General features: G+C 44.1%; 2 protein-coding genes across 2 annotated transcripts; both read right to left on the bottom strand.

The window, feature by feature from the left end:
* Window positions 1-3: 3 nt before the first annotated feature.
* Window positions 4-3,617, bottom strand: YRDC (yrdC N6-threonylcarbamoyltransferase domain containing). The gene is made up of 6 exons (XM_075173868.1): window positions 3,153-3,617; window positions 2,782-3,017; window positions 2,334-2,448; window positions 1,865-1,984; window positions 1,021-1,163; window positions 4-789 (listed from the first exon to the last, which is right to left on the bottom strand). The coding sequence occupies exons 1-6, from the start codon at window positions 3,615-3,617 to the stop codon at window positions 726-728; spliced, it is 1,143 nt and encodes a 380-aa protein (XP_075029969.1). The 3' UTR covers window positions 4-725.
* Window positions 3,618-5,110: 1,493 nt separating this feature from the next.
* On the bottom strand, window positions 5,111-26,449 carry MTF1 (metal regulatory transcription factor 1). The gene is made up of 11 exons (XM_075173867.1): window positions 26,342-26,449; window positions 25,550-26,014; window positions 18,479-18,717; window positions 17,925-18,056; window positions 17,315-17,388; window positions 16,647-16,780; window positions 15,704-15,781; window positions 14,335-14,437; window positions 13,194-13,750; window positions 12,241-12,307; window positions 5,111-11,222 (listed from the first exon to the last, which is right to left on the bottom strand). The coding sequence occupies exons 2-11, from the start codon at window positions 25,961-25,963 to the stop codon at window positions 10,834-10,836; spliced, it is 2,187 nt and encodes a 728-aa protein (XP_075029968.1). The 5' UTR covers window positions 25,964-26,014; window positions 26,342-26,449; the 3' UTR covers window positions 5,111-10,833.
* Window positions 26,450-27,308: the final 859 nt, after the last annotated feature.

Raw genomic sequence — 27,308 nt, 5'->3', positions numbered from 1 at the left:
AGGAAACATTCATCCATTCTCTATTTACTTCAGCTTAGCACTGTTTTCAGAACAAAATCAAGAGAGGGAAGTCCACATTTACAAAATGAATATCAGCACGCTAGGAGCTTGTTTTCATTCTTTGTATTAGAAGGAAATCAGGTCTTTCTGAGCAGCTCTTGTCTAGATAGGGACCATTTGAATACTGTTAATTTTTGAAAAGCACTTACAGTTTCATCTCAGTAGTAGGTTTTGATTACATTTAGAACAGAGAAAAATAGCCAGAGGACACCATAGCTATAACATCATGAAAGCTCGAAAAAACTCTTTTCCATCTTTGCTTTTCTTTCAGTGCAGATACAATAAACAAACACATGGAATAAGTGTTAAGGGGAGGGTGGATCAGACACTTCATCATCCCATCCTGACAACAGCCTAACGTTCAAATTATTGTATTTCAAAGGCCTAATCATGTTAATAAAGCAGACAGGAGTGGTACAGCAGCACAAAGAGGTCAGCATACATATTTGGGTTGGTTTCTCAGACTATAGCAGATGTGATACTAACTAACAGATACCCATCAACTGTTGCTCTGTTTTTTTACCTTTTTTTTTAACTTTTGTTTATTAACCTTGAATAACCCATTGACCTTATTAAACAAGGCCATGAACGCCCATTTCCTAAATGTGCAGGCACACGGTGCCCAGCTTTACCAGCTCTGCAAAGCCTCCTCGGAGTCTGAAGTCTTAAGATGATTCTGGTACCAAGCCATACTTCTGCCTCAGGATTTCAACTGTAGATGTCAGTGCACTGTGGGGTGAAACAGAACTGTCAGAAAAAAGTGTTTTAAGGATTCAACTGCATTTTCTGGGAAAGAGTAATCAGCTAGATGCAGTGCTGCACTTTGAATCAAGAAGAACATGAACTCCAGGTTCGACTGCGACGGGAAAAGAAGCAAAACACAACCCACCCTAAGTTGAAAGCTTCGTTTCATTTTAAGTGAAGAAAAAGCTACAGTTATATTCAGCAAAGAGTGCTCACCAGCCAGGACGAATGATGGTGAATTTCCCCGACACAGATAAGTCAACCACAGTTGACCCCAAACGACACTCTGGGCTCTGGACATCCCCTATTGGGCCTCCATCGATGATTAAGGACAACTGAGGCCACAGGTCTTGGAATTCCTGAAAAAAAGAGATGTGCCTAGCAGTCCTGAAGATGGTTTGTGATCGTGTTTTGAGAGACACTATTGGACGTTCTGGTGTCAAGGGAGGTGGTCTCTCCCCTTCCTCTGTCAGGTCAGCTCACTTTTTTTCTGTCATGAGCATGTCCCGGTTTGATTTCTGAGAACAGATTTATCCCAGACATGCAGGATAGCCACAAGGATTCTCTGGTTGAAGACTTCTTAGCTGCCGCACTGTTTATTAAGAAGTGCTCTATCAAGACATTTGGGGGCAAGGACAGGGTGTCTGTCTGGTACTATGCCCAATTATACCATCACCAGAGTCACAAGCTTTGCAAAAAGACATTGCCTTGAGTGACCGTTAGTTACCAGGCTGCAAGGAGCTGTACAGACAGCAGCCATCTCATTCTACAGCCATCCCTCCTACAGCAAATTCAGTCTTTCACTTCAAAAGCTATGTATAAGCATTTACATATTATTTTTTAGCTCTGCCCTCCTCGCTTTTTAAGGCGAGGATCACAGCAAGACAGCTACCCCACACCACATATCCACAGGCTGTTTTAACTAGACATTATCATTAAAAAAAAATAATAGCAACAGAGAAATCTTTGTTTTACTGCTAAAGCTGGCTTCCAATTATGAGAGCCTGGGGCTCTGACAGACTACCACAATAATGTCACTTAGTGGCAAAAACAGCCTTACCGAAACCGTCAGCGTGCTCGCCTGACAGCTGATGTTAGCACTTGTTAAAGCCAGTGGTCCAGAGCAAGCCCGTGCCAACTCCCTAATAAACGGGTGGTTTGGAACACGAACACCAACCAGCTACAAGGAAGAAGAGAGCATGGTTTTACACGCAGTAACCATTCTTAATCTTGCATTGCCTAAAGCCCTCTTGACTTAAAGCTGATACTCTAGAGAACCAACACATCAACACCTGCTGAACTAGCAACAATGAGAAGTGTGCCTTCATTAGTTAGCCCCCAACACCGGGTTATGCAGTGTTCAAGTAAGTCACGGGGAGCACGACGGCACAGGGACCAGCTTCGGGAAAATGCCAATCGCTGCGAAGCACGCTAAACACACACATAAGAATAAATGCTACTACAGCAGAAGCACAAAAATAGCATACTGTCTCCCAAAAACAGAGACGTATCCTGTGGCAAAGACCTACCGACGTGAAAGGATTCAAGTCTTTATTTAGTTCCTCCGAACGTTTCAAGACCAGGGTCACAGGTCCTGGAAGTAGGTCCCGCAACAACTCGTCCGGCACGTTCACATGGCAGTACCTACCCGGCAAGAGGAAGAGCGTTAAAGGCGGGTGCAGCTTCGCCCAAACGGCTGGTGCCGGGCGCTGTGAAGCCGCTCTAGCGCAGCCCTCCCCCTCGGTCTCACCCTCTGCAGCGCGGCAAGCAGAGAGCGGCCGCTGCCCGCCACAGACGGCACCGACCGCCGCAGCCCCAGGCCCCCGTGGGAAGCGCTGTATCCCTGGGCTCTCCGGCAGCCTCGCTCGCACGCGGTCCTCAGTACCATACCAGGGCTTTCGAGCCCAGCAGAGGCCCGCGGGGCGGACGCACGGCCCCCGGCAGGCTCCGCGCCCCGACCGCGGCTCCCGCGCCCACCTGTAGAGGCGGTCCACGTCCCCGAGGCAGATGGCCAGCGGCTTCTCCCCGTTCCGCCCCTTCAGGCTGTAGATGCTCCGCACGGCGCCGGAGTCCTGGGCTAGGCACGCCACGCCGTACACCGTGTCCGTCGGCACCGCCACCAGCCCGCCCGCCTGCAGGGCGCCGGCGGCCGCCGTCACCGCCTCCCTCCAGCCTGCCCGACACCAGCGGGTCAGCGGGGCGGCCCGGCACCGCTATCGGCCCGGCGCCTCCGCCCCCCGGCCCACCGCCACCCCGGGCCTCCCGCCGCGCAGGCCCACGCCGCCGCGGGCCCTGGCTCCCCTCCCCGCCGGGCCACCGCCCCTCCCGGCCCAGCCTCCCCCCTCCACCGGGCACCCGCCCGCACCTTGCGGGTCCGGTTGGGCCGCGCCGCTGGGCGGCGGCAGCAGCAGCAGGCGGGCGCTGCAGGCGCGGCCCAGGCCCGGCGCCGGGCCCGGCGCCCCCTCCCCGGCCCGCGCCAGCCCCGCCCGCCGCGCGCTCAGCATGCAAGAGCCGCTTCCGGCCCGCAGAGGGCGGTGCGGTGACGCACATCCGGGGGCGCGGCGGCCGCGCCGTTCCCGTGGCGACGCGGGGCGGGGCGGGCCGGGCCGCACCTGCGCGGGGCGGGATGGAGGCGGCGGCGGAGCCCCACGGCCGGCCCGGGGTGGGTGCGGCGGGACGGGGGGGGCGGCCCGGCCCGGCCCGGCCGGCCCGCGGCGCCGCCCGTGACCGCTGTCTCCGCCGCAGGGGGAGGACGAGCTGCGGAGGCTGCGGAGCCTGCTGGAGGCCCGGCAGCGGCACCTGCGGGCCCGCATCGCCGCCTGCGAGGAGCTGACGGCGGAGATGGCCGCCCTCCAGGCCGCGCTGGGCGCTGACTGCCGCCCGCCCTGCGTGAGCTCCGGCCTGGGCTCGGGGGAGGGCCGGCGGGCCGAGGCGGGCCGGGCCCCGCGCCCCGGGCCGCGCCGCCCGGCCCCCGCCCCGCGCCCGCCCGCCCTTCCCCGTTCCCTGACCCGCCCGGCGCCGGGCCCGGCCGCGGCGAGCTCCGAGCTTGGCGGCGAGGGGGACGCAGAGCCCTGCGGAGCCTCGGCCAGCGGCGGGCCTGCGCGGGAGCGGCCGCAGGAGCCCGCCTTCGGGGGGCCGCGGTCCGGGCGCGGAGCCAGAGGGACCGACGGCCTTTGCTCGGTGGCGGGCTCTGGGAAAGCCTGACTGCGTGCCAGGGGAACGCCCGAAGGCTGGTGAGTCCGTGGATGAGGCCGGTTCCCTCAGCTGTGGCCTTGGACTTTGCTTTCTCTTGTTGCACCGATACCTTATCTTACTAAATTTGCACTTTAAAATAAAGCGATGTTGGCTTAGTCTGTATCTCATCCCCTCTGCCTACGTGGACGCTAGCTGCTTCGTACTGAAGGAGGTAGAGCCTTCAGAGAGATTGCACCAGCTTGAACCAAACCAGCTTGACTCTTCCTTGACTGTTAACAGGATGAGGACTAGTTAATGACTGACTTGATTTTAGAAGAGCATGAAAGCTGTGTGTTGTTTTGTGGGCAGCAACGCAATCTCCTATGACAACTACAATCCTGAAGTCATATAGACACACAATGCGAGAGGTATGAACAAGCTACAGCCAGCCAAGCCTGGAGGTTTGGGGTTGGGAGATGCCCTTCAGCTGTTGCCTGATTGATTTATTCAGAGTGGAAATTCAGTCTATTTTCCTTTATTGCCACTAGCTTTTCCCAAAGTTCCAGTTCTCTTTATTGGAAAGTACTTAGCATCCCCGCTAAAACTACCATCTTTACCACAGGAAATTTTGCCCTTCTCACTTCCCCTGCAGCTTCAGATGGCTTACAGCGCCTTGCTGGCACTTGACACCATGGTACCTGCATTGGCATGAAAGGGACTAGGCAAGTGTTTCCCATTTTCAAAAATGAAGAATAATATGTAGATTTACAACATCCACTCTAACTCTTAGCCACACCCAAGTGAACTTGAGGAGATGAAGTTTGTTTATGAAGGTCACTGTTGGTCACTGTTATCTCTCAGGGTTTAGAAATACCTTCATATCCTGAAGGATCCTCACGCTCATCTTCCAAACAATTTATAAATACTCTGAGGAAAGACTATTATAACACGATGTTTAAATAAGCATTTAATTAGGATTCCATTAGTATTAATATTGCTTTCAATTCCAAAAAAGTTAATTTCCACTTCTTTGCAGATATTTCAAAGTACAATATTAACTTCATACAAAATGAGCAATTAAGCAAACACCATTATTTCACATTTTACATTCTTCAAAAAATACAAATTCATATTTACTCTTTTTTGGGTTTTGGAGATGCTCTTCCTTTGGAAGTACTGTACCTGTAACTAACATATTCACATTGCTCAATGTAAGCACATTTGTTCCCATGTTTCATAGTTAAATAAATTCCTTTAATACCATACACACATTCTTGAAAAACTGGGTTTCTTTTCTTTTGTCATCTCCAAGACCATTGCCCAGCTCCCCATTCGTGTCAAACAAGACAAAAGCAGTAAGGAGACAACCTACAGTTCTCCTCGGCTTCCTGGTTTGACAGTTCTGCAGTGTCGATGCTGAAGACTGCTCGAGGTGTGCGCATCCCTGCCCGCCGTGCCGATGCTGGTCTGCGTGAAATAGAACTGCAACTACAACTCTCTCCAAACAAGGGTCAGACAGATAGCTCCGGTTCAGTAAGCAAGTGGAAGGACACAAAGCTATACAGCAAGAAATACCAGCTACTGCAACTACGGTACTGCAAAAACATACCCTTGATTTTGCTGAAAAAGATCATATGAAAAAAATTTCTTGTAAGAAAAAGTAGAAACTGCATTTATTTGAGAAAGTGTACACTGCATAATGAACCAAATTTTGGCCAGCTTGCACACCACCAAAAGCATGGTGTGGGATTTTTAAACTAGTTCCAAGAACACACACACTTAGACTATGTACACTACTACATAAATATCCAGTTTAATTTGCATTTCTCAGTGCAGACACAGAATCCAACTTCTAGAACATATGATATATATCAAGACAAGACGCAAAAAAGTTAAAAGTTCAGCCCTGTCCATGAGTATTAACTACAGGTAACATTTATAAAAACTTGACATTGTTTCCAAAATATGTTACGGAAAAAATAGTGTACCAATTAAAAATTATGCAATCAGAAATTTGTAGGATTTATTAAAGACATGCTTTTTTTTTTTTGCCTTACAGTCCAAATTGACTCTAACAGTTCTGCCCAGCTAGGTCAGATGACTAATGCCATGGACTTTTCACCCATAGATCTCAAAGCATTTTACAAAGACGAGTTTCATTGTCCTCATTTCACAGGGAGGAAACCGAGGCATGGAGAAGTTAGGTGACTTGCCCAAGGTCTCACAGCCAGCCAGCGGCAGAACAAAGAACGTGACACCAAGATCCCATCTGCTCTACATCACAGAGCTGGCTGCCTCTCATTTCAGTTGCCAGCTGTGCTCCCCCCAGATCAGGAACAGCTTTTCATCTCCAATCAGCTCCAAGGTCAATTACACCTTAACTACTCTCCCCCAGCAGTTTCACAACCAACAGGCCAGTCATTAGTTCGTTCTCCAAGCCTTATTTATAATTGGTGCAGGAAGAGTACTGTAAACAGTTTAACAATGGTGCTGCAGTTGCAAAACCAATTATCTTGGATGACTGCAGAAGCGCCATCCTCCATGAAGTAAGGCAGATAACATGACATCAAAAACGATCTCAAAGACAAATTTTAAAGGTGCAACATGCCTGTTTCAGAACAACAGTTCATCACTTCTGTTCATACTCGGGTGGCAGAACAGAGCAGAGGACAAGGGAGAAAGGATATACACCAAGGAACACAGTTGTGTCCAACAGAAGTGACAAGCAGCCCACCAGAAAGCGTGAGAGAAAAGGCCTGCTAAAGCACAGTGCTCTCAGTGGAATATTTGCATAGATTGGACGTTTGCTAATGATGCATAATTTCTCTCGGGTATAGACAGGGAAGGGCAGTATGTCACTGAGCTAGTTACTATATATTTTCAGTTAGACAGACACAGACAGACTGACCACATGGGACAATGATCTTTAGCTACAAGTATTGCACCAAGTTAAGTGCTCATCTTTGCACACCCCTGTTAACTTTTACTCAGAGCAAAAATAAACTTTGTGAAAGTATATACAAAAGAAATTGCAGCAATTGGGTTAAAGAAAAAATAACCTAAAGTGCATTTTAGATACCAGTATGAGGTTCTGCGAACTAGTCTTTCTGGACACAGTCAGCATTACAGAAGTGCCCAGTTCGTACTTTGTTCTATATAATTCAGTACCAGCATTTAAACAGTGCCGATTTTCCATCCCTCTACTATCTACAAGCATGAAAAGCAACTTCTACAGCCTTCAGCTGCACGCCAAGTCTGCTTACTTGGGTCACTGCTTGGCGACTAGAGCTACCAATGTTGGTAATTAGACCCATTCTACATGCTTAAGCTTCTGCACCCATCTACAAACTAAGTAACCAAGTAAATCCCCACAAGCCACAAAACAGCAAAACCTTTAACACAGAATGACCCAGAGCAGTGCAGTTTTGCTTTCGGACTGATAATTAAAGGGGCTCGTGAAATGCAGATTTTGCAGAGGGAGGGCACGCTGTTCTCGGAAGCTCCAGCATATTAACAGAACATGCCTCCTTCTGGGAATCCAACGTCTTACCAGATCTACAATGGTAGGAACTCCCCCTTCATTAAAAATGTTATTGTGAATATGCTAAATGCTGGGGCAACAAGGGGAGAAGGACAGAAAATTCTCTGGCACCGAGGAATCTCGGGGCTTTGCTGCGACTACCTGCTCTTGCCAGCTGCTCATGGATCTCCTCCCATCCATGCACGTTAATGACCACCCTGGCAGTACAACGTTTGATCACACAGCACTGGGGATGATGCACATGTCCACTGTGAAACGGATCAGATACACGCGGCATGGAACACTCTGGAAAGCAGACCGACTATTAAACAACAAAAGCACACATCTGTACAACACAATCAGGTGGGATGGACAGTCCATGGTGCAGCAGCCTGTGCGTTCACAGAATCACGCTGCTCTTGCCTTATTACAAGCTCTAATTAGTTTCACCTAAATAGCAGCCTGCCTGATGCACGTACAAGGGGTAACAGCAAGCCCAATGCACCTAAAAGTCAGCATAAACTTGGAACACATTGCTTTTCCTAGAACACACCAACAGAAAACAGTAGCTGTGAAGAGAAAACAGCAGAGAGGTTAACCTCTGACACCCACTCAGAAAGGATGCGTGCAGCACCTCACTGCTGCAAATCGCCACACTTCCAAATTAGCTTCTCATTTCAGAGCCTTTGGTAGATTATTCTACCCATTTCTGTCACAAAGGAGTTTCTGAAGATGCTATCTGGTCCAACCAGAAGCGTGTTTTAGGTGGACTAAGTCACAAGTAGCAAAAGTAGCATGGAAAAACGCTTCCCTGAAGGACGGAAAGGCTCAGAAGAGGTTGCTAAATCCCCCAGCTGTCACATTTCAGGCCACGTCTGGTACCCTTGTCCCCTCAGAGAAAACCCCGCAACTCCAGGGGAATCTACATGCTCCTGCGTTAGCAGACTCTCTCACACGCACACACGCATACATCCACTCACCCTCAAACACCACTGCTGCGCTACCCCACAGGAAAGGCGCGAGGCCCCTCGCAGTAGCCTGTGCCGCAGGGGGACTCCCCACGCAGCTCCAGGCGCCGCTCGCACTCCTCCGAAGCAGAGCTCTATGCAAGAGAGCTGGCAGCAGACTCGTCCCTGTGAGGACAGTCCCAGCCACACAGACTTGAGACTATTTCTTTTGTGTTCAAAGCAGTTCTTGCTGCTGTGCAAACAAACTGCTGGGTTTGAAAATGAAGCTGTAGGAGAAAAACAAAGGGAGCCACCATCTTGCTGCCCTCTAGGGATTACCATTACAAGAACCAAACATAAAACGCTTTGTTAATCCGCGTTTCATGGATGCAAACCTTATTGCTGCAGGACCCACATTCCTACTGCAATAGCACTGCACAGCACTGCAACATGCGCCAACACGCAGAGAGAGGAAACATAATTAGCATGTTTCCAGTTCAGCTGGTGCCCCCAAGCTCATCACTGCAATTACCAAAATGGAGCACTCTGCCCTAGCAGAGTGACACAACACTTCCCAGGCGCAAAGCATTCTTTGCACAGCCTCTCCTTCCTCACGTTCACCCTAACGGGACAGTTTTACCCTTCTGCACTTAACAACTGAAGCAAGTTGTCAGAGAGGTGAAAAGCCAGTTCCCTTCAGCCCATTTCCATCTGTGCTGTGGCAGTGGGAAGGGAAGAGCAAGGGAAGAGCACGCAAGATCGCTTAAGCCACTGTCTCAGCTAAGACTGTGACAGCAGTGTTGGTAAGGCTACACAGAGCACGTCACAAGAGGGTTACAAAACCTGCTAATCATCCGGTATCCTGGGGAGGTCTGGCTGCACTCATATGATTCTCCCCCCAGCAGGTACAGAGAGCAGCTTTGACCAAACAGAAAGAGTGAAAGATCTCTATCCACTAGGAGTTTGCATTCCCAAATTTAGTGCGCAGAGACACTCCACATTAATTGGCTTACAGTCATTATCTTTGTATCTCACTAATGACAACACTGTAAACTGAATAAAGACTATTTAATATTCTTTCCTTTAACACAAAAAGACAGCCAAAGCCAGAAAGATGGATAAAACACTATAAAATTACATCTTTTAAAATAATGCAGCATAAATAAACCATTTAGAATGAGACTGCATTTATTGCAACATTACAGGCTTTTTGGTGGAAGGGGGGTTTGTGTTTTAGTTACCCTGAGTAGGTTAGAATATAGATTTTCAGTTTGATATGAAAAACTACTATGTTGTGTAATATCTTTTAGTCAAGAAATAGCCCCGTGCACAAAAAGCTGGCATTGCAGTAGGTTGGAGGCAGATTCAGGCAGAAATTATATAGCTTAACAGAAAAAAAGGAAGCTGAAGGATAGACTCACTGAATTCAAACTGAATTTATGTTGAATCATTCTGAAAATTTTCCTAGAGGTGTTCTTGACAAAAGATGAGAGTAACCAGCAAAGGCACCATGCTCCTGATTAAAGAGTCGCGGGAGTTAAGAGGATGACTTGTTTCTGAACAGAGCCAAGTAAATCAAAAGAGCAGCAGGCACCAATCTGACTACATCTGGGACTCACTGCATCCCTCAAAGAGGCAAAGAAAACAGACTCTTGAGCCTGAGTAAGCAGGGGCTCCAATTGTGTTTCCATGTTGTGAAGCAGTGTGTCTGCCACCACACTTTTAAGTCCTAATAAAACTAAATTAACAGATCTATCTGAAATAAACTCCCCAAAATTTCTGTAGGCTTTAGTAACAGCGTTAGTACAAAGCAAACCCAGGTATCAGCTCCCAACTCAGTGATGTGACAATCACATTCCAATAAAATTGCAGATAAATCATCTTCTACAATAATGCCATTTTCTACTACAGCAAATTCCTTTCCTGGGCTCCCCTTATAGTGCACGGTTAGTATCAGACATAAAAGACAGAGGAAAATTATAGACCCAAGGAGTTGTAACAAGGACCCACTTGCTGCCAGTACCTTAATCCCAAACATAAGTGATGTGCAATTGGAGACAAACTAACCCCCCTTTTTCTTTTTAAAATCTTTTTGCACATGAGTAACCTTAACTTCTGTGTTCACATATGACAAGCAAAAGTGACAGACAGTGCAGCCAAAACAGTTCATATATAACTTAGCTTTTTCTTTTTTTTTTTTTTTCCTTTTCTTTTTTTAGATAGATTCTCAAAGATGGATGTACCTGGGATGTGACTAAGATGACATCTGTGAAGCAGAAATAAGCCACAAAACTTCCAAAGAGGAAGGAAAAAGAATCGATCCTTCAGTTTCTGCTTCTAAGGAGAAGAGTTTTACCCTCCAGGTGCAAAGGAAAATCTGGAACATCTTCACTTAGAGAAGCTGCTATTCAAACCAATTTCTTCCTCACCCTGCAGTAGTGCTTCGATTGGAATTATATTAGATGGGGTTTCAGGGCTTTGGAGGGACAGGAAGTCCGATACATCCATGGCACTTAATGTTTCAGTCTGTGAGTCTGAAGGGTTAACTATCTGACTGCTCTGCCCACACGAAGGAGAAGGGGAAGAGGAAGGAAAGGTCTGAGGCTGCAGCTGGGGAGCTGGCTGCTCCAAAGCTTTTGAACCAGGTGAGGAACATTCCTTCTTAATGGTGGCTTTGTCCTTGGCAGAGTCTCGGCAGGCACACTGACACTGGCAGGCCTCCTCCTGCTTTATAATAATGACAGGAACACTGAGACCAATCTGCTGAACAGGGTTTCCTGAAGGTGAAACAAAGACAAAACACAATGGAACTACATAATTTCACAGCAGGGAGAGACAAATAATCTTTGTTAAATTAGATTGTCTGCATCTTGCAGCAGAGATTACGTTTTACTTTGTTCAAGTACAATACTTGTAGCAGATAAGTAAGAAAAAAGTGGCAGATACTCTCTGTTGATGAGCAACCTGTTCAGGTTGAACCCAGGCATTAGAAGTCTGATTTAAATTTTTTACACAGCACAGTATGTCTCTTCTGACAACCACTGTAACTTTTACACCATAAAATCCAATGAAGAGTGGCATACAAATGCCCCCGTCCCTATGCACCAATCTTTGAAGATGATGATACAACATTACACAAATAATTCTTCTCCTTGACACCAACACAAGTATTTTCCTGTTCATTTTCTCTAGTCTGCTTTCCTCTCCCACCTTGGTTCTCATGCTTCCTCCTCACTCTTCCTATGTTGCTCTACTTGCCTGGCTTCCTTTCTTTTTTAAAATTTAAGTTTTAAACTTAGCTGATCTCTCTTGACTCTGATTGATTCATCTTTGCAATATAACAACACTACGTAGGAAGCATGTTATGGAACAGAACTTCTACAGTTGTGTATCATTTTGATGAATCTCACAGATAGTGCTTACCAAAAACAATTGCTAAAGAACTGATCAAGTTTGCTACCTGTTTCATGTCTTCATTTAAAAGAACAAAAATTATGTCCTTGCATTTCTGTCTTTTATTTTTCTATATAAGTTCCATTAAAATACCATTTTTATGAATACTGGATCTGATCTGTGAACCTGATTATCTTACAAGTTGTTAGAGAAAATACAAGACAGATCTCAGCACAAACATACGAGCACACGGCACTTAAAACCTCAGGAAGGTAAAAAAAAAAAAAAAGAAAGGATTGCCTTCAACATTTCTGCAAGCAATAAAATCACCACAAATCCTGGTCAAGCTAACAGTACTACAAACAGAGAAAGAGAGAAAAGCAAGTTCAGTGTCAAGCTTACCTGTGTTGCCAGCTACTGGTAACGCAGTGGTAAAAAAAACCTTTTCTACTACTTTTGGAACTTGTGGCTTTAAAGAAGAAAAAAAAAAACAAGGAAAAAAAGTGAGAGTTGATTCCAATCAAGTTTCTATTGCTCAAATTCTAAACAGCTGCAATCAAAAGAAACAATTATACACACATTCCAAAGAGAACACACAGGAAAACTAATAAAAAAATATAACATTTAGCTTGGTTCTGGGCCATGTTCTGTCTATCCCAAAACTCAGAGTATTATTTCAGTAGTCCTAAAGATGGGGAGTAATCACCCTCCTCACTACATGCTTGTTAACACAGCTTCTGGTTTTTGACAATTGAATGACTGAATTCTTAAAAAACTGCTGTGTTTGTTCATACTGCTTGTACCTGGTGCCATTCACTCTTGACCATTTGTAACTGAGAAAGTCTAAAGGTGGCAACAGTATTAAAGATAAAACACTTGAAGTCTCAGCTATCCAGATTTACTGGAGAACCAGAAACACTCTGTTTTCCCAGAAAACTTTTCATTACCTTTAACAGGCTGAATTAGGAAGAGACCGATTACAAAATGTCTAAACACAAAGTTTACAAAGTTTTTTTGTGCTTCTACTTGTCAAAAGTAATAGATTAAAACCCACACATATTCTCAGGCCATGTGGTGCACTGTCCTGGATAAACCAAGCTGATACCTGCTGTGAGAAGTCTGTCACTGGGGAAAAGAAGAAAGCAAGATTTTTCCACACCCTGGATTTCTCTATCTATTTTAGGGGCTGCATTGGTGACATGTTTATACATATTAACATGATAAGCACTATACAATACTGCATCCTGGTTTGTATCTTACAATTACAGGTTTGATCCCCTTCCTTTTCAAAAGCAAGGACTCTAGGAGGAAGAGAGATTGTTCAAGCTGTTTCAAAGTCATGCTGATATACTAACCATTTGTTCTTGGCTTTGTGGAGAACCAGTGGCACCATTTAAGATCCATTGTAAGTTTTGCTCTCCCATGACAATGCTGGACTGCAGAATAGCAGTGCTCTGAGAAGGAGTAATTGTTATAGTTGGATTACTGGTCAGAACAGAGTTCGCACCAACAGGCACAGTCTGAACTACAGCTGGCAGGGGCTCAGTGGCACTTGATGCTGTTGGGGCAGATGCCCCAGCAACCACTGAAAGTCCTTGTACAATGGGCTGTGGTGGTGTCTGAGTGTGCTGCAGGAAGTCTGGGTGACTGGCTGCAAACTGTGTGCTGTGAGGAACAGGCACTTCTGGGGATTGTAAAACAGTTGCAGGATTTCCAAATGCAGCTTGCTGTGAGCTGGTTCCTATGGAGGAGGGAGCAGCAGGTGCTGCTGAGGCTTGTAGTGCTGAATGTGAAGGCTCAGAGATGCCAAGCTGCAGTACAAGTGGAAGAGACAACGATGCCGAGTCTCCTGCAGAAGGCGGAACAGCAGTGACTGAGTCTGCATCGCCATTAAAACCTTCAATCAAGGCAGCTGCCAAAAGAAACAAAGAAAAAATATAAATACATAAGATCTGAATAAACAACTGTCTCAATGAACTTATCAGTTAGCTGATGGGTTTTTGCTAAATAAAGCATTACCACTTCCACATCTTCAGACTAGTGCTCAAAAACATGTAACACTAGACAGTGAAATCTAATAATAGGTCCAAATTCAGGAAACTGGCAACACTAGATACTACACACAAGCTGATCAGCCTCATTAGCTCTCTGTAAGAAGCCTTTTTATCAGCGAGTTTGTGCAGCTACATCAAGAGAGGAAGCTTGAAAACAACGCTTATGTGGGAAGTCCAAGAGCATCAATGTCAGCACTGTTCGACAACATGCTGTAAATACTCGGACAATTCCCCTGTCACTGTTCGAGTGTTACAGAGTCTGTGAATACAATGCATTTACAACACAAAAGAATTTCAACAGTGAAGTTAAAGTTCTGTTTGCTACTTAGAGTTATGGGGGGCAGTAATCTTCAGTCTGAAATGCTGAATTAAGTACATGCACGCAGAGGGGGCAAAACTGACAAAAAGCTTTCTCTCAAAATAGTGCGGATACAATTTGTACCTGTCTGCTGAGAGTCATCCTGATTTGCAGTATGATCTGGGCTCTGAAACATAGACTCAAAGATGCTTGCTGGTGAGATTGTGCTAAGGTCTTGTCCATGTGTCTGGCAAACAGAAAATAAAGAGGAAGACAACAGATAATGTTATATCTCAGGTCTCCATAAACTTTGCACAAATCCCAGTCAAGCAGTGTATGAATGTCAGAAATACCTCTCAAATTAACCAGCCACCTTCAGGAAAGGCAACATATTTCACTTACCTAGTGTAAAATGACACTTAGTTTTTATTACCCACAATCAAATTTACCAACATAATGAATAAATACTTACAAAAATAAATAAGTCCTTCAAAAGTAAAATACATTCTTCTACATCCACACTTTGTTTAACCCTTATTTCTTGTAATACTTTGTTAGAAACACAAACAGATATTAATTCGTTCTTGGCTGTTTGTGAAACCTTTTCTGGAGCAGAAACAAAATAGCTCCGCCTAGATTATATCCTGGACTATGCACTACTGTCACCTACACTGCTCTAGGAACGGAATATACTAAAAAGCTGCATACTGCTTCCACATCGAAGCACAAAAGAATGACACAGTCTCATCAGTATCTATTTTCCTCTATGTAAAATTTAAGCTCGGTCAACAGTTATCAATAAGCAAGAACATTATTACAGGAAAATCAGATGCAAAGCCTTTAAAAACGGATTGAATTAAGCACTGCATATTTTGGAGGAAAAATCCCTCTTTTTCACTCGGTTATTCTGCTTTTAGACAGAAATATTTATTTTTTGTTCCAACATTCCAAAGAGGACAGCAATAATATGTCATATTTACAGGCTCAATAGGGTGTGCAAGAAACATACGTTTTTTGTCAAGAGAGAGCCTCCTGCAAACTGCCACGAGACACACAAAAAGCCGTATTCAGTATATCTAAAACAATTCTATCCGAAGTCATTTATTCTGTGAAAGAGTACATCTCCTCCGCCAAGAAATGAAAGCCTAAAGTAGAGCATGCCGGAGGCCTGAACAAGCAAACAGAAGCCACCAGCCATACATATAGAATCATAGAATCATAGAATCATACAGGTTGGAAAAGACCTCTAAGATCATCGTGTCCAACCGTCAACCCAACACACCATGCCCACTACACCATGTCCCTAAGGGCCTCATCTACACATCTTTTAAATACTTCCAGGGATGGTGACTCCACCACTTCCCTGGGCAGCCTGTTCCAAGGCCTGACCACTCTTTCAGTAAAGAAATTTCTCCTAATCTAATCTGCTGTGTTTTAGTTGACAGGACAAGCACATTGCCAGAGAAAAGCAAAACTCAAATTATGGGTCAGGCAATTCAGGACAGTAACTCACTGGATTAGAGTTCTCCCGCAATTCTGAATCTGTTGACATGAGGCTTAAGTCACTCAGACAAAGTGAGTGGCTTGTATCCTGTAAAGAAGAAAAAGAAATTGAGTTGTATATTAAAAAAAAGTGTCAAAAATATTTTGAATTACTTTTTAGAGTCCATATAATTCTGTTTATGCAGAATTTTTGTACCTATATGTGACCCAAGTCTCAGTTCTAAAATCAAAGGAGCAATATTACTAAGCAAAGGGTATTTAGTAGCTATCAAGGGATTCTTAACATCTCTTCTACTTTACAGAGAGTACTTCCAAAAAAGTACAGAGAGTACTTCCAAAAAAATTAAATAACCTAGAATTTTAAATTAGCACAGGAACAAATCACCATATAGAAAATAAAAAATTTAAACCTTAACAGTTAGTATTTATTTTACTTCACATGCTTATTACATAGTATTGATTAAAACATAAGAATCTACAAGGAAAGCCCGATAATATATATAATTGCCTATAAACTTGTGTCAGTATGTGGCACACTCGTCAAAGCAGCAGTAACCCAAGCGTTAATTTTAATGTGATTAAAATGAATAGACAAATCTAGATGAGCTTTTCTAAATAAAACTTGGTAACCAAGTACCATGCTAGAAGTTTCAGAAACACTGATCCCACTGTTTATTATCAGCAGACTGTAAACACAGCATATGAGAATAAACCCTATGCTGCCACCTTGAATGCCAGCAATTTCAGAACTGAAATTAAATTCCCAGTTCAAAAAAGAGGCACCTTTGGGTTTCTTCATGGGAGACAGGGCACCAAGTAGTTACAATTCCCTTTGAAAATCCCAGCCTTAAATGTTATACCTTTAGAACAAGCTACAGACCAAATAACTTCTTCCCCGAAGTATGGTTTTATCGCCATCTAACACAGAAGCATTAGGAAGAAGTGCTACTAACCTCAGATACGTTGTTATTGGGAAGTGCATTATAGGAATGTCCTTTCTCATGACCCTTCATGTGACTCTTGAGACTATACTGTGTACTAAAAGTCTTCTCACAGCCATTACTGGGACAGAAGAAGGGTTTCTCCCCTATAGGCAGGGCAAAACACATATAACAAGCTTACAAAAATTGTATCAGATGCGTACTTTTAAACCACCCAGAAGAGTAATAATATTTTATACAAACAAGATTTTTTAATGCCACTTCACGCATTCAGCATTCTTGGGAGTCTTGCAAATAAAAGCTTCCATTTTATCACATGAACTGATACAAGAACACAATGTTTTAATTTTTATGCATCATTACTGATACATTTGTGAAACATGCTCATGAAATTCAAGACCTGTCAAGAATAAATGGAAGTGCATAAATGGAATATTGGGGATTGCCCTGACCCAGATGCAGGAGTTTGCACTTGAACTTCATGAGGTTCACACGGGTGCACTCCTCCAGCCTGTCAAGGTCCCTTTGGATGGCATCCCTTCCCTCAAGCGTATCAACTGCACCACTCAACTTGGTGTCACCCGCATATTATATGTAAGTATAAAAACATATTAGGATTCTGAGAGTTAGTATAAACTGAATAAGCTCAATTAAAGAAAAAACAAACCCTTGGAACTTACCAGTATGTGTCCTAACATGTGTTTTAAGGTGGTGGCTTGCAGCAAAAGCCTTTCCACAGCCGTCATGCTCACACCTGAATGAGGCATCACAGAAGAGTTAGCATCAGCTTCTTTGATGCATTAGTTACAACCTTAGATCACGCTTTGCAATAGTCCCAGGACTCTCAAAAGCAGGCCTAATGCTAATCTGTGTTAGTAATCGGGTATCTCCCAACAGCTGCTACGCATACTATGCAGACTATAGCGGGGCTCTGAATAGGACTTTAAAATTCAAGCATGAAGTCAACATTTGGGGTAGGCGGGGCTCCTTCATGGAATAAACATTGCATCACAGCAGAGAAGCAGCAATATATTTTCAAAACATAAATGCGTGCCACGAGGAGCATGTTTAAAAAAAATAGTTTGACTATTCTTGTCTTGAAGGCCGTCATTTCACCTACTTTTACAGGCAACCGAGGGAGCTCTAGAACGAACACGCTCAAATGCTAGCCATCTTCACTTTTTTCTCATAAGAATAGTTTTTCATTCAGGACAGTAATAGCTGCCTTTTGGCACATGTGGCCTATTACAGAAGTCCCACAGAAGTAAAAATTGCCATCCAGCAACTTACCGAAATGGCTTTTCTCCTGTGTGTGTTCGAATGTGCTTCCTCAGGTCACTGTGTGTTGTGAAGTATTTACTGCAGCCTTCCGATTCACAGTTAAATGTTTTACCTGTGTGAAGCCTCTGATGTGCTTTCAACCTAGAAAGCATGCCAAAAAAATCCCTCTTATGACTTGTAGTATGAGACAGCCCCTAACTGAGGCAAGCCAGCCATTCATTCAAATGTGCAGGACAGGATCAAAGGCTAAACATATTCTGAACTGAAGGTAACTAGCTTATGAAAGTAACTGATATCAATTCCAAAGTCCTCAAGCAAATCTGAGAATTCCTTGTGCCTGTGCACCATCTTCAATACTATTGTAATATAAATAAGTTAAGTATGTCATCATAGGTTTTGTCATCCTACTCTTGGCATAGCACTTCCACATTTTTGGGGGTTTATATTCATATCTGTATCCGGAAGAAGCATAACAATTGTATTCAGACACAAACTAAAAGTAGATGCAGCTTGCAAAACAGCAACACACACATCTACAAGAGAAATAGGCAGAGACTTCCTACCTGTACAGTGTATTGAATGCCTTTTCACAGCCCTGCACATCACATTCAAACGGCTTTTCCTTAGTGTGCACTCGAACATGGATTTTGAGGCTGTAGGAGGTAAGAAAGGCCTTGCCACAGCCTTCTTGATTGCAGACAAAAGTGTATTCCCCACGATGTGTCTTTTGGTGAGTGCGCAGGTTTCCGGCAGTGCTATAGGTGCGCGGACAGCCCTCAAAGGTGCACTGGTATCTCTTAACCTAAGAGACAAAATGCTGCATACTTAATTTCGAAGCAGTTCTGGAATCTAGGCAGGGTAGAACTGCAGTTAAACATCAAAAACAATGGAATAAATTTTGACCCCAAAGGCAAAAAAAAAAAAAAAATTGCCGTTTAATTATCAGATAACTTAATATTTCTGCTGCACTCTGCGAGGAAGGAGTGGCACACATCGGAAAGCAGGCTGACCTTATAGAATAGTAATCTCAGAGAAGAGGGGAAAAAAGGAAAAACATAATTCAAAATATTTCTAGCTAAAAATCTGATAACATAGTTGTAAAGGACACTGAGAGGCTATCAAACCTACCTGCTATTCCCATATGTAGCACCTACATTTCACTCAGATGCTTCTAGCAGAGCTACTTATTTATGGAGGAGGAAGACAAGAAAAAATGTACTTTCACAACCTGACGCTCAAAAGCACTACCTGCTGTGCTGAATTCCCATTAACACCTTGAATGAGAACTACAGTTTTCAGCATCTCCTATGGTCTAACCATCAGTCCATTTATTACTTCATTTTATCTCAAGAGCAGCCTTCATTGCGCTTTGTTCTTCTCTTCTGTGTTTACTTAAACAGTCAATGCCTGAATCAAACAAGGTGCTTTACATCAAAAGGCAGGTGTCACAGATTTCTCAGTCAGCTATCTAGATCACCAGGAAACAATTTCAAATTGACCCAGATTTGGTAGCCTTCCCAGCTTCTGCAACAGGCAGAAAGAGACCATGTAGAAGGTTCCAGTGTGCAAGTCATAACGCTTAATTAAATCTCATTCTCTCTGGTGAAGTAGAAGGAATAAGCCATCTGATATGCTTGAATAAATTTATCTTCAACATTAATTATTAGACTGACGGCTTTCATTTCACTGTCGCAGTTGAGAAACCTTAACATCTAAAAGTGATTACAGAGCCCAAGAGGACTTGATGGTTGACAGGCAAGAAGCAGAAGAGCATTCCAAAAGTATTTCCATTGATTTGGAAACATTTAGAAAGGCAATGCAAACTCACAACAGAGGAGCAGGAACTTGCAGGTTTAGTATTCTAACAATTAGTTAGGAAGATAGTATAGCAGGATATAAGCCAGCAATTTTCCTCTTTTCCAAGGCACAAAGCATCTATCTCACAGTACTTAGTATTATTGCTTAGAAAAGGCTGCAGAATGTCTTCAAAAAATAGATACTGAATTGAGGGTTGATACCAGGAGAACCGAATGAACCTATACATAAGCGATGTGTAACATTTATGGGTTTCTACCCATCCCATGACTCAACAATTCTCCTTTTTTCTTTATATACACGCGTCAGAAAAGAGCATTTGATAATCACGGTTTTTTACTACCACGGCTTGGAAGCTGAGAACAGCATAACATGGGATTCCTTGATCTATCGTCAGGTAAGTACAAAATCACTTTATTTGAAGTCATGCTCCTCTCAGAATAATGGGAATTTAGGTAGATGTGTTAAGTAGGAATAACACCAAAGCCACATTGGTCTTGGTGTGCCTAATTAAGAACTGAATATTTTTTAATCCTTTTATAAAATAACTAATTTGATTAATGCTTTGTGTAGTATCACATAAATGAAGGAAACAATGGACCCTCAGTAAAATCACTATGAGATCTGTAAACGGCTCTCTGAAACACGTGTTTTGTCCAAAAATTGCCTCCCATTCATGTACTACAATGCACAAGAATAGGGACATTTGGGGGGATCTGGAACACATTACTAACTGCTAACAGTTGTTGGTACTGTTGGAGACCAAATCAGTGCTATCAGGTCCAAAGGAAGGCACACACCTTCAGGTTTTGTTTCTCAAACAAAGTAACAGCCCTTAACAGTGTCAATCTGAGCTACCTGCGCTCAACATTTCCTCTTAAGAGCATGCCTACTAGATCCTAATCCTACACCAAGTACCTGAGAACTGAGGCACCCAAAGGATATTCCATTGCATGCTTTCACTCCCCTCTCTCTACATACAGGTTTAAGGCCTTCATATCAGTAACTACAGAACGAGGGTCTAAAGCACTAAGGCACACGTTTCAGGGCTGTAACAATCGGGTTACTCGGCCAGGTTCTGCCTGTCCAGAAGATCACCTCTGGAATAAGGGTAGCCTGGGAATCGAGGTCTTCAGTACGGGCAGGGATTGCAGTTAACTAAACGCATCATCCCAACAGCTTCCCAGTAAGCTATATGCGGTCATATAGTGCCCTGGCACAAACTTATACCAGGTATAATTTGGGTTCTAGATGGCCCTCCATAAGGAAAGAGAAATAAATAGCCTCTCAGTTACTTCCAACCTATTTTGTAGGGGACAAAATTGCCAGTAGGATCCCTTTAAGAAAGCTTTATAAAATCCAGGTATATAGGAGCTGAGTATCTCTTGTGTAGTCCCAGTGTGTAGCCTCTTGTTGATACCACAACAATAGGCTGGCATCTACCTTCACCTTCTTTTGATAAAACCTTAGTATTTGGACAAGATTAAAGCAGGTTAGACATACAAGAGATCCTTACACAGAGCATAGAAATATCATAACTATAAAGCCAGAAAGACATAAGGCAACTAGAAAATAACTAGCGGAAGTTTTCGTTTTGGCTAGTACTGAATTCAGTTCCTGCCTCTTAGATATAGTTGATGTTAACAGCATATTGCTGAGTTTTCCAAGCTATTTATTATCAACACTTATCTTAGTACTTGATTAATCCAGGGAGAAACTTTACTTGCAAATGCAAACTTGAACAGACAATTACACATCCAGGAACTAGTTCTCCATGCTTGTCCAATTTCACATGACAGATGAGAAGCAATATTATCCCATAGAATTGTAACTACCATGAAAAATATTTAGCTATTGCAAAATACAGCAGAGGAGGAAAGGATAGCAGAAACAAGTTAGAGAGGATGGCGAAAGAACAAGTATAAAAAATCATCTTGTCCCAGTAAGATGCAGTAAGATTGAGAGAAAATTACCCATAGTTAAGGGGCTTATTAAAAACTACAGTTCAGGAGCCTTACTGCCAAAACCCAAAAACTTTTTGCTTTTCAAAATATTTTGCCTTGTTGAAGTGCCACTTCTTCCAATCCTCACTACATTCCCACCCTAACAAGGGAGACTGTGGATTTGTTTGTGACTTTTTGTTTTGTTTTTATAAAAGGGATGGGGAAGAGAACCTACTTTACACTTCACTGTAACAGCTTTAAATAAGGTAAAAAAAAAAAGCTAGTTGAAAGATATTAATTCAATTTCTTCTGATACTACATTTTATTTAAGATACACTGCTTTCTATTTCTATAGACACTAGTTACCTAGGCTACCCTAAGTACAGGAAACGCAATGAATTCATATGACAACATGTGAGAAAATGTCATGTTTGGACTCATGACTTGACAGCCTATCATGAAATTCACAATACACAGCAAATCCTTGCTAAATCCTTCTCCTCCTGTGAGGCAAGGCTTACTATAAAGCATTTAACTTACTATAGATTTGCTAGTCAAGAAATACATGTGTGCGCTAAAGAAATGGAAGTGGTGCATTACACCAAAACCAGCTGTTAATGTTTGCATCTGATTCTCCCTTGATTTTGTACAAGACAGTAAAAAGAGGAAAGATGAAAAACATCAAGTGTTTAAGTTGAACAAACGATCTAGGTGATAGGACCAACAGTAACTTGAACAGGAAGAGATTTTGGAGGTCTTCCCATTTTTATCTAGTCACTTAGCATTACTAGAAGTGCTGTACGAGAAGAAAGCAGTAATTCCACTGTAAAGCAACTTGCCCTTAATTTATAGTTCAAATCAGGTAAAAGTTATCAATAAATATCCAAGCATTACAACACAGTTACAACATAATTAAGAAGTTTGGTTGTGTTGAGTCAGCCAAAACACAAGAGCATAGACTGATAAAACACAGACACGAGGTCAGAAAGCACATTTTATTAGACGAGAAGGGGTACACTATCTTCACCAGGGATCATCAGATTCAGTACCATTTATGTATCAGTACTGAAGTAAGTGTTCTCTGTTAGAGTTTTAAGGCAGCTGGAAATTTAACATTTCACATACTGCATTACAGGACATTCTCCACAGTACTTCCCATAATACACATGGGATTTGACACAGGCATGAGCTACCTAAAAATCAAGTGAGGAGTCTGTTAAGCTTTCTACGTGTTTACATTTAGGTCTAGAAAGTCAAAGAAACACTAATTAACATTAAGAGAACATTAATTATAGATTAAGGATTTGGTTCCTAGCTGCCAATGCACATATTTAAAGGAAGATGGCAGTAACACTTTCAGCTTAATGGCCTGAACTATGACAAAGGCCTTGCAGTGCTCCCCCTTTTCTCAAAGACCAAATCTTTATTTCACAAATTATTCTGAGAAGGATACTGCAGACAGAAGCAATACCACCACCATGTTCTAAGCAAAATAAAACTTTCTGTAAAGCAGCAAAGCATTTAATTCTCTTTTCACATTAGGAACGTCAGCACATCAAATAAGCACTGATTATACACATAAAATTATGTAGATATTGACCATGAAAGACTCGCAGTTACAGCAGCAAGTACTCAAGACCATTGCATAAGCAACAACAAAAAAGAAACATGGCAGCAGCAGGAAAAGCCACAGATGGCTAGGATACGGAGCATACAGAAACAAGTTGCTTTGAAGATAAAGGCCGTGGCTGCATCACATACGCTTTTTGCAAAGGACAGTGGGCTGTCTCTCCCAAGGGGATGCACCAGAGGGAAGCTAGAAGAGTCTTAATCAAGCATTTACCTTAGAAGTAGGAACTAATTGTCCAATAATCAACAAGACTAGCAAAAGCTGAGCCTGACACACTGTGCCAAAGTCTGTTTACTGCTCAGTTTACCTTTAACTCATCTTGAGTTTACGAGATTCCCCTTAAATTGCTATTTTTTCTATGTCATCATTGAACAAAAAAATTAATGAATTTGAAATAGAAGACTATAATCAAGTTTATTCTTACAGACAGAATCATAGTGAGAGAAGTATAATATAACAAAAGGAAGTTAAAGGTTATTAATGAAGTGTAAAACCCTCTTTTGCTTCATAAATGTCTAAGACTGACCTGAAAATTTAAGACTTTAAAACAGTTATCTCAAGTGTTAGAATTACTACAGATGTTTTGGAAGTACCAAAGAATTGGACTGCTGACTTTTAGAGACGAGTCAAATGTTCAGGGGTTTCAGAGCTTTCCCCTCCCCATCTCCAGACAACTTATCAAGCATTCGAAACAGCAGGACAAAAAGGGTTTTTACAAGATGGAAGAGCGTCACATATGCTTAGGGCTTATTTCCACTGCACTCAAATTATAGTGTAACTCCCCCTCCACCCCAGAAAATTAATTCAAGAGGTGGAAAATAAATTCAGATAAAGGATTTCATTAGGAAATTCCAGGTCTTACAAGCCTTTTTTAAAAAGGAGGGGTGAAGAAATAAAATCAGTTTAATTGCATGTGCAGTCATCAACAGCTGTTTAGTTAGTACACACTGTTCTCAGACAATGCAAGCTGACTATCCTACAAAAAGAAAAGGAAGTACTGATATGACCGACATACAAAAATTAAATATTTTAGCAGCTAAGAAGGTAGGATACAGCAGCTGCTAATATGAATAATAACTGAGCAAAAGGAGTTCCTTAGACTTAAATAGGCTTATTGAACAAACTTCAGTCCAGAAGTCTCATAACTAATTGCAGAGCTGACCTCCTACAGCCTCATTTCCTCACTCCACCAAGTGAGCGATAATGAAGGTTCCCCACTAATCTAAATTATTCAGTGTTCAAACCCAGCTTCCTTTCTCAGCAAGGACACATTTCTACAATTCTCTCTTACACTGAATATCAGTTACACAAGTAGTCGATACTACTACCACTGACACTAGCACAGACACTTGTCTAGATCATCCCTTATTTAACTCAGAAGGGCCAGAAAAGGAGCACAAAGCTCCTGTCACCGCGTTGCTATTTCAGTCAACTTTGTGTTGCTTTTGCACCTAAAAAGAATCCCAAGTCAGTCTGTACAGGCCCTCACCACTTTGCATGCCGGTAGAATTCATTAGGGAAACAGAATTAAAAGTAATCACCATTTTAAATACGTAAGCTGACTTAAGCTTTCAAAATACAGCAGAAGGTAGTCTAAAGTTTCCCTTATTTTCTTCTCACAGTTTCCCTGTGAATGACACAATAAAGCTACAAGTAATTTTAAGTTTGGGATCTTCAGTTTCATACTTTAGCTACTGCCAACAGTCTGGAATTTAACCTGTAACTTGGATGCACTTTCCTCAAGAATGTGGTTAACCAGAGACGAACAGAGTTCATGTTCTTTTTAGTTATCTCTGAACTCAGAAAATAGTTGTCCAACCAAAAGAAAAATAACAGACCACTAAAATCACATACGCTACTAATATAAATGCATTTTCAGTACCATATTCTCCTGTTATCTAGCGTGTTACCCCACATCAAAAAGTGCTTCCTGGCTGCTTCATGAGAAAGTATCAGGACATTAGAGTGAAAACTGATGACGCTCGCAGCTTTGCTGCTGAACCACTAAGTGACTGTGGGAAACAGTTATGTCTATAAGCACAAAGCCTTGCTATCACTAAAAGTAACAGCAGATTTAATGGAGCATAACTCAGTCCACTATACAGTAACCTTTAAGAACAAGGGAAGCTTCTGTCTGCCGCCCAGCAAACAGCTTTAGGAAAACACATTTTCAAAGCATTTAAGGTCACCAGGTGAAAAGGACTCACAATAAGCATAAAATTCGGAATCACGATTTAGTTACTTACTTCTTTAAGCTTGGTTTCTGGACATTCAGACTGCAAAGTAAGCGTTGCTCCTTCAATATTTCTTGGCATAGGAGTTGAACCAGGATTTATTGTTAGATGAATCTGATCTGGAGAAATAATATGTTGCACGTAACCCTGGGACATTCCTTCATGATCTGCTATTAAATGAAATCCTTCTTCATGACCCTCTGGTAAAAACGGCAAGTGATCACCACACTGTCCTTCCTCCTCATCATCCTCCAACACGCTGTGGTCTTGCTCTATTAGAACAGTTGTCCTGTCATAGACCGTCCCAGATGATGAAGAAACCAGCCCGTTTTTATCAGCAAACCTCATCATATTGTCATCTTGGGTTAAATCGTCTTCCTCCACTTCGTAGTAGATAACGTTGCCCTCGGGACTGTTCTCCCCCATGGCTCACCGCCTCTCAGTGCGATATCGTGAGGTTCCACCGTAACGACTCATCTGCAACAGAAGGACGGGCGGCGGCGGTCAGGCGGCTCTGTCCCACCGGGCCGGGCCCCGCTCCGCTCGCGGTGCGGCGGCCCCAGCCGCCCGCGGGCTCAGGGCGGGCAGCGGTGGAGGCGGGGGTGCCGGGCCGGCGCCGCGGCCCCCGCCCCGCAGGCCGGGAAGGCGTCCCCTCCCTGAGCACGGCGCTACCCCGCCCGGCCCGGCCCGGCCCCATACTGCCGCGCCGCGCCGCTACGAGGGCCTGCGCGGGACCTCACCGCCCCCCCGCCCGGGCGCCGAGACGCGGCCCCGCCGCCCTCCAGCCGGCCCCGCCGCGCTCACCGAGCTCCCAGCAGCGGCGGCACCTCCTTCCCCACCCCTGCAGCACCATGATTACCAGCACACTCACTTCCGCTTCCGGCCGCGCACGGCCCAACGGGAGCGCCGCGCCCACCGCGGGGCCTCACGGGAAGGGGCGGTGAGGCGGGGGGCAGGGCCCCGCCTGCGCACTCGGCGGGAGTTCGCGCCACCGCCCGCCCTGGGCCGTGCGCGCCCCGAGCGGCTGCGCCTCTGCGGCTCGGACACGGGGCGGGCCCGCCCCCGAGCTCGGGAAGGAGCGTTACCAGCGCCAGGAGGGAAAGGAAACGGCGGCGGCGGTGCCAGAGCAGCAGGCCCCGAGTCGGACCAGGCCGCGAGGGCCGTGGCGCGGGCTGGCAGCCGCTGCAGCGGCGGAGGCACCGCGCAGGCGCCCCGGCCAGTGTTCAAATAGATGTGCGGCATCGAAATGCAGTTACACGATAGGCAAAAATAGCCATTTTTTCCACAATTAGCACAAGTTGAAAGCAGAGCACACAAAGCTAAGATCAGTTTTCCTTGATGCTCCATTTTTACCTCAGCATTCTCAAAAACAAACTTCGGGTCCCCACAGGTCAGACAGCAGCCGTTGCCGCCATCAGCGCCCAGCGACAGGCAACAAACACCTTCATGCCTTACTCAGTATCTTCAAAGTCTCTTCATCAAGACACAAAATGGCCAAATACCTCCTTTGAATTGACGGCCCAAGCACAAAAACGTCCCGACAAGCGGCTAGAGCTGCGGCGGGTGATGGAGCCGGGGTGGAGGCCCCGTTCCTCACAGCAGTACCCGCGTCCCCCCCGCACCCTTCCCACCATCTGCACCACCGGACGCGCCAGCCGGCGCCTGTTTTTAAAATAAACCCATTTTCTTGCAGACCATTGGATCACAGGTCCACCTTGCTGCGTGGTCTCAAAGAGTTACACGAGTGGGGAGCGGAAGACCACAGAACGAT

This window comes from Calonectris borealis, chromosome 25 (genome assembly GCF_964195595.1).
Source record: "Calonectris borealis chromosome 25, bCalBor7.hap1.2, whole genome shotgun sequence".
NCBI classification, from domain to species: Eukaryota; Metazoa; Chordata; class Aves; order Procellariiformes; family Procellariidae; genus Calonectris; species Calonectris borealis.
Note: the sequence above shows the minus strand (reverse complement) of the source record. Positions and strands in the feature narration are given on the sequence as shown.

Bases quoted from the DNA above. Each gene is read 5' to 3' on its own strand.
- YRDC (XM_075173868.1), bottom strand. From the start codon at position 3,617: ATGCGGGCCCGCAGGTGCCGCTGCCGGGCCTCCAGCAGGCTCCGCAGC. The intron at 2,449-2,781 runs GTGGGCGCGGGA...CTTGCCGGGTAG, and splicing joins GACGTGGACCGCCTCTACAG to GTACTGCCATGTGAACGTGC. The intron at 1,985-2,333 runs GTAGGTCTTTGC...TCTTCCTTGTAG, and splicing joins ACTTGAATCCTTTCACGTCG to CTGGTTGGTGTTCGTGTTCC.
- MTF1 (XM_075173867.1), bottom strand. From the start codon at position 25,963: ATGGGGGAGAACAGTCCCGAGGGCAACGTTATCTACTACGAAGTGGAG. The intron at 18,057-18,478 runs GTAGGAAGTCTC...CATGCTTTCTAG, and splicing joins GCATTCAATACACTGTACAG to GTTGAAAGCACATCAGAGGC. The intron at 11,223-12,240 runs GTAAGCTTGACA...TTTCACCTTCAG, and splicing joins ACCAGTAGCTGGCAACACAG to GAAACCCTGTTCAGCAGATT.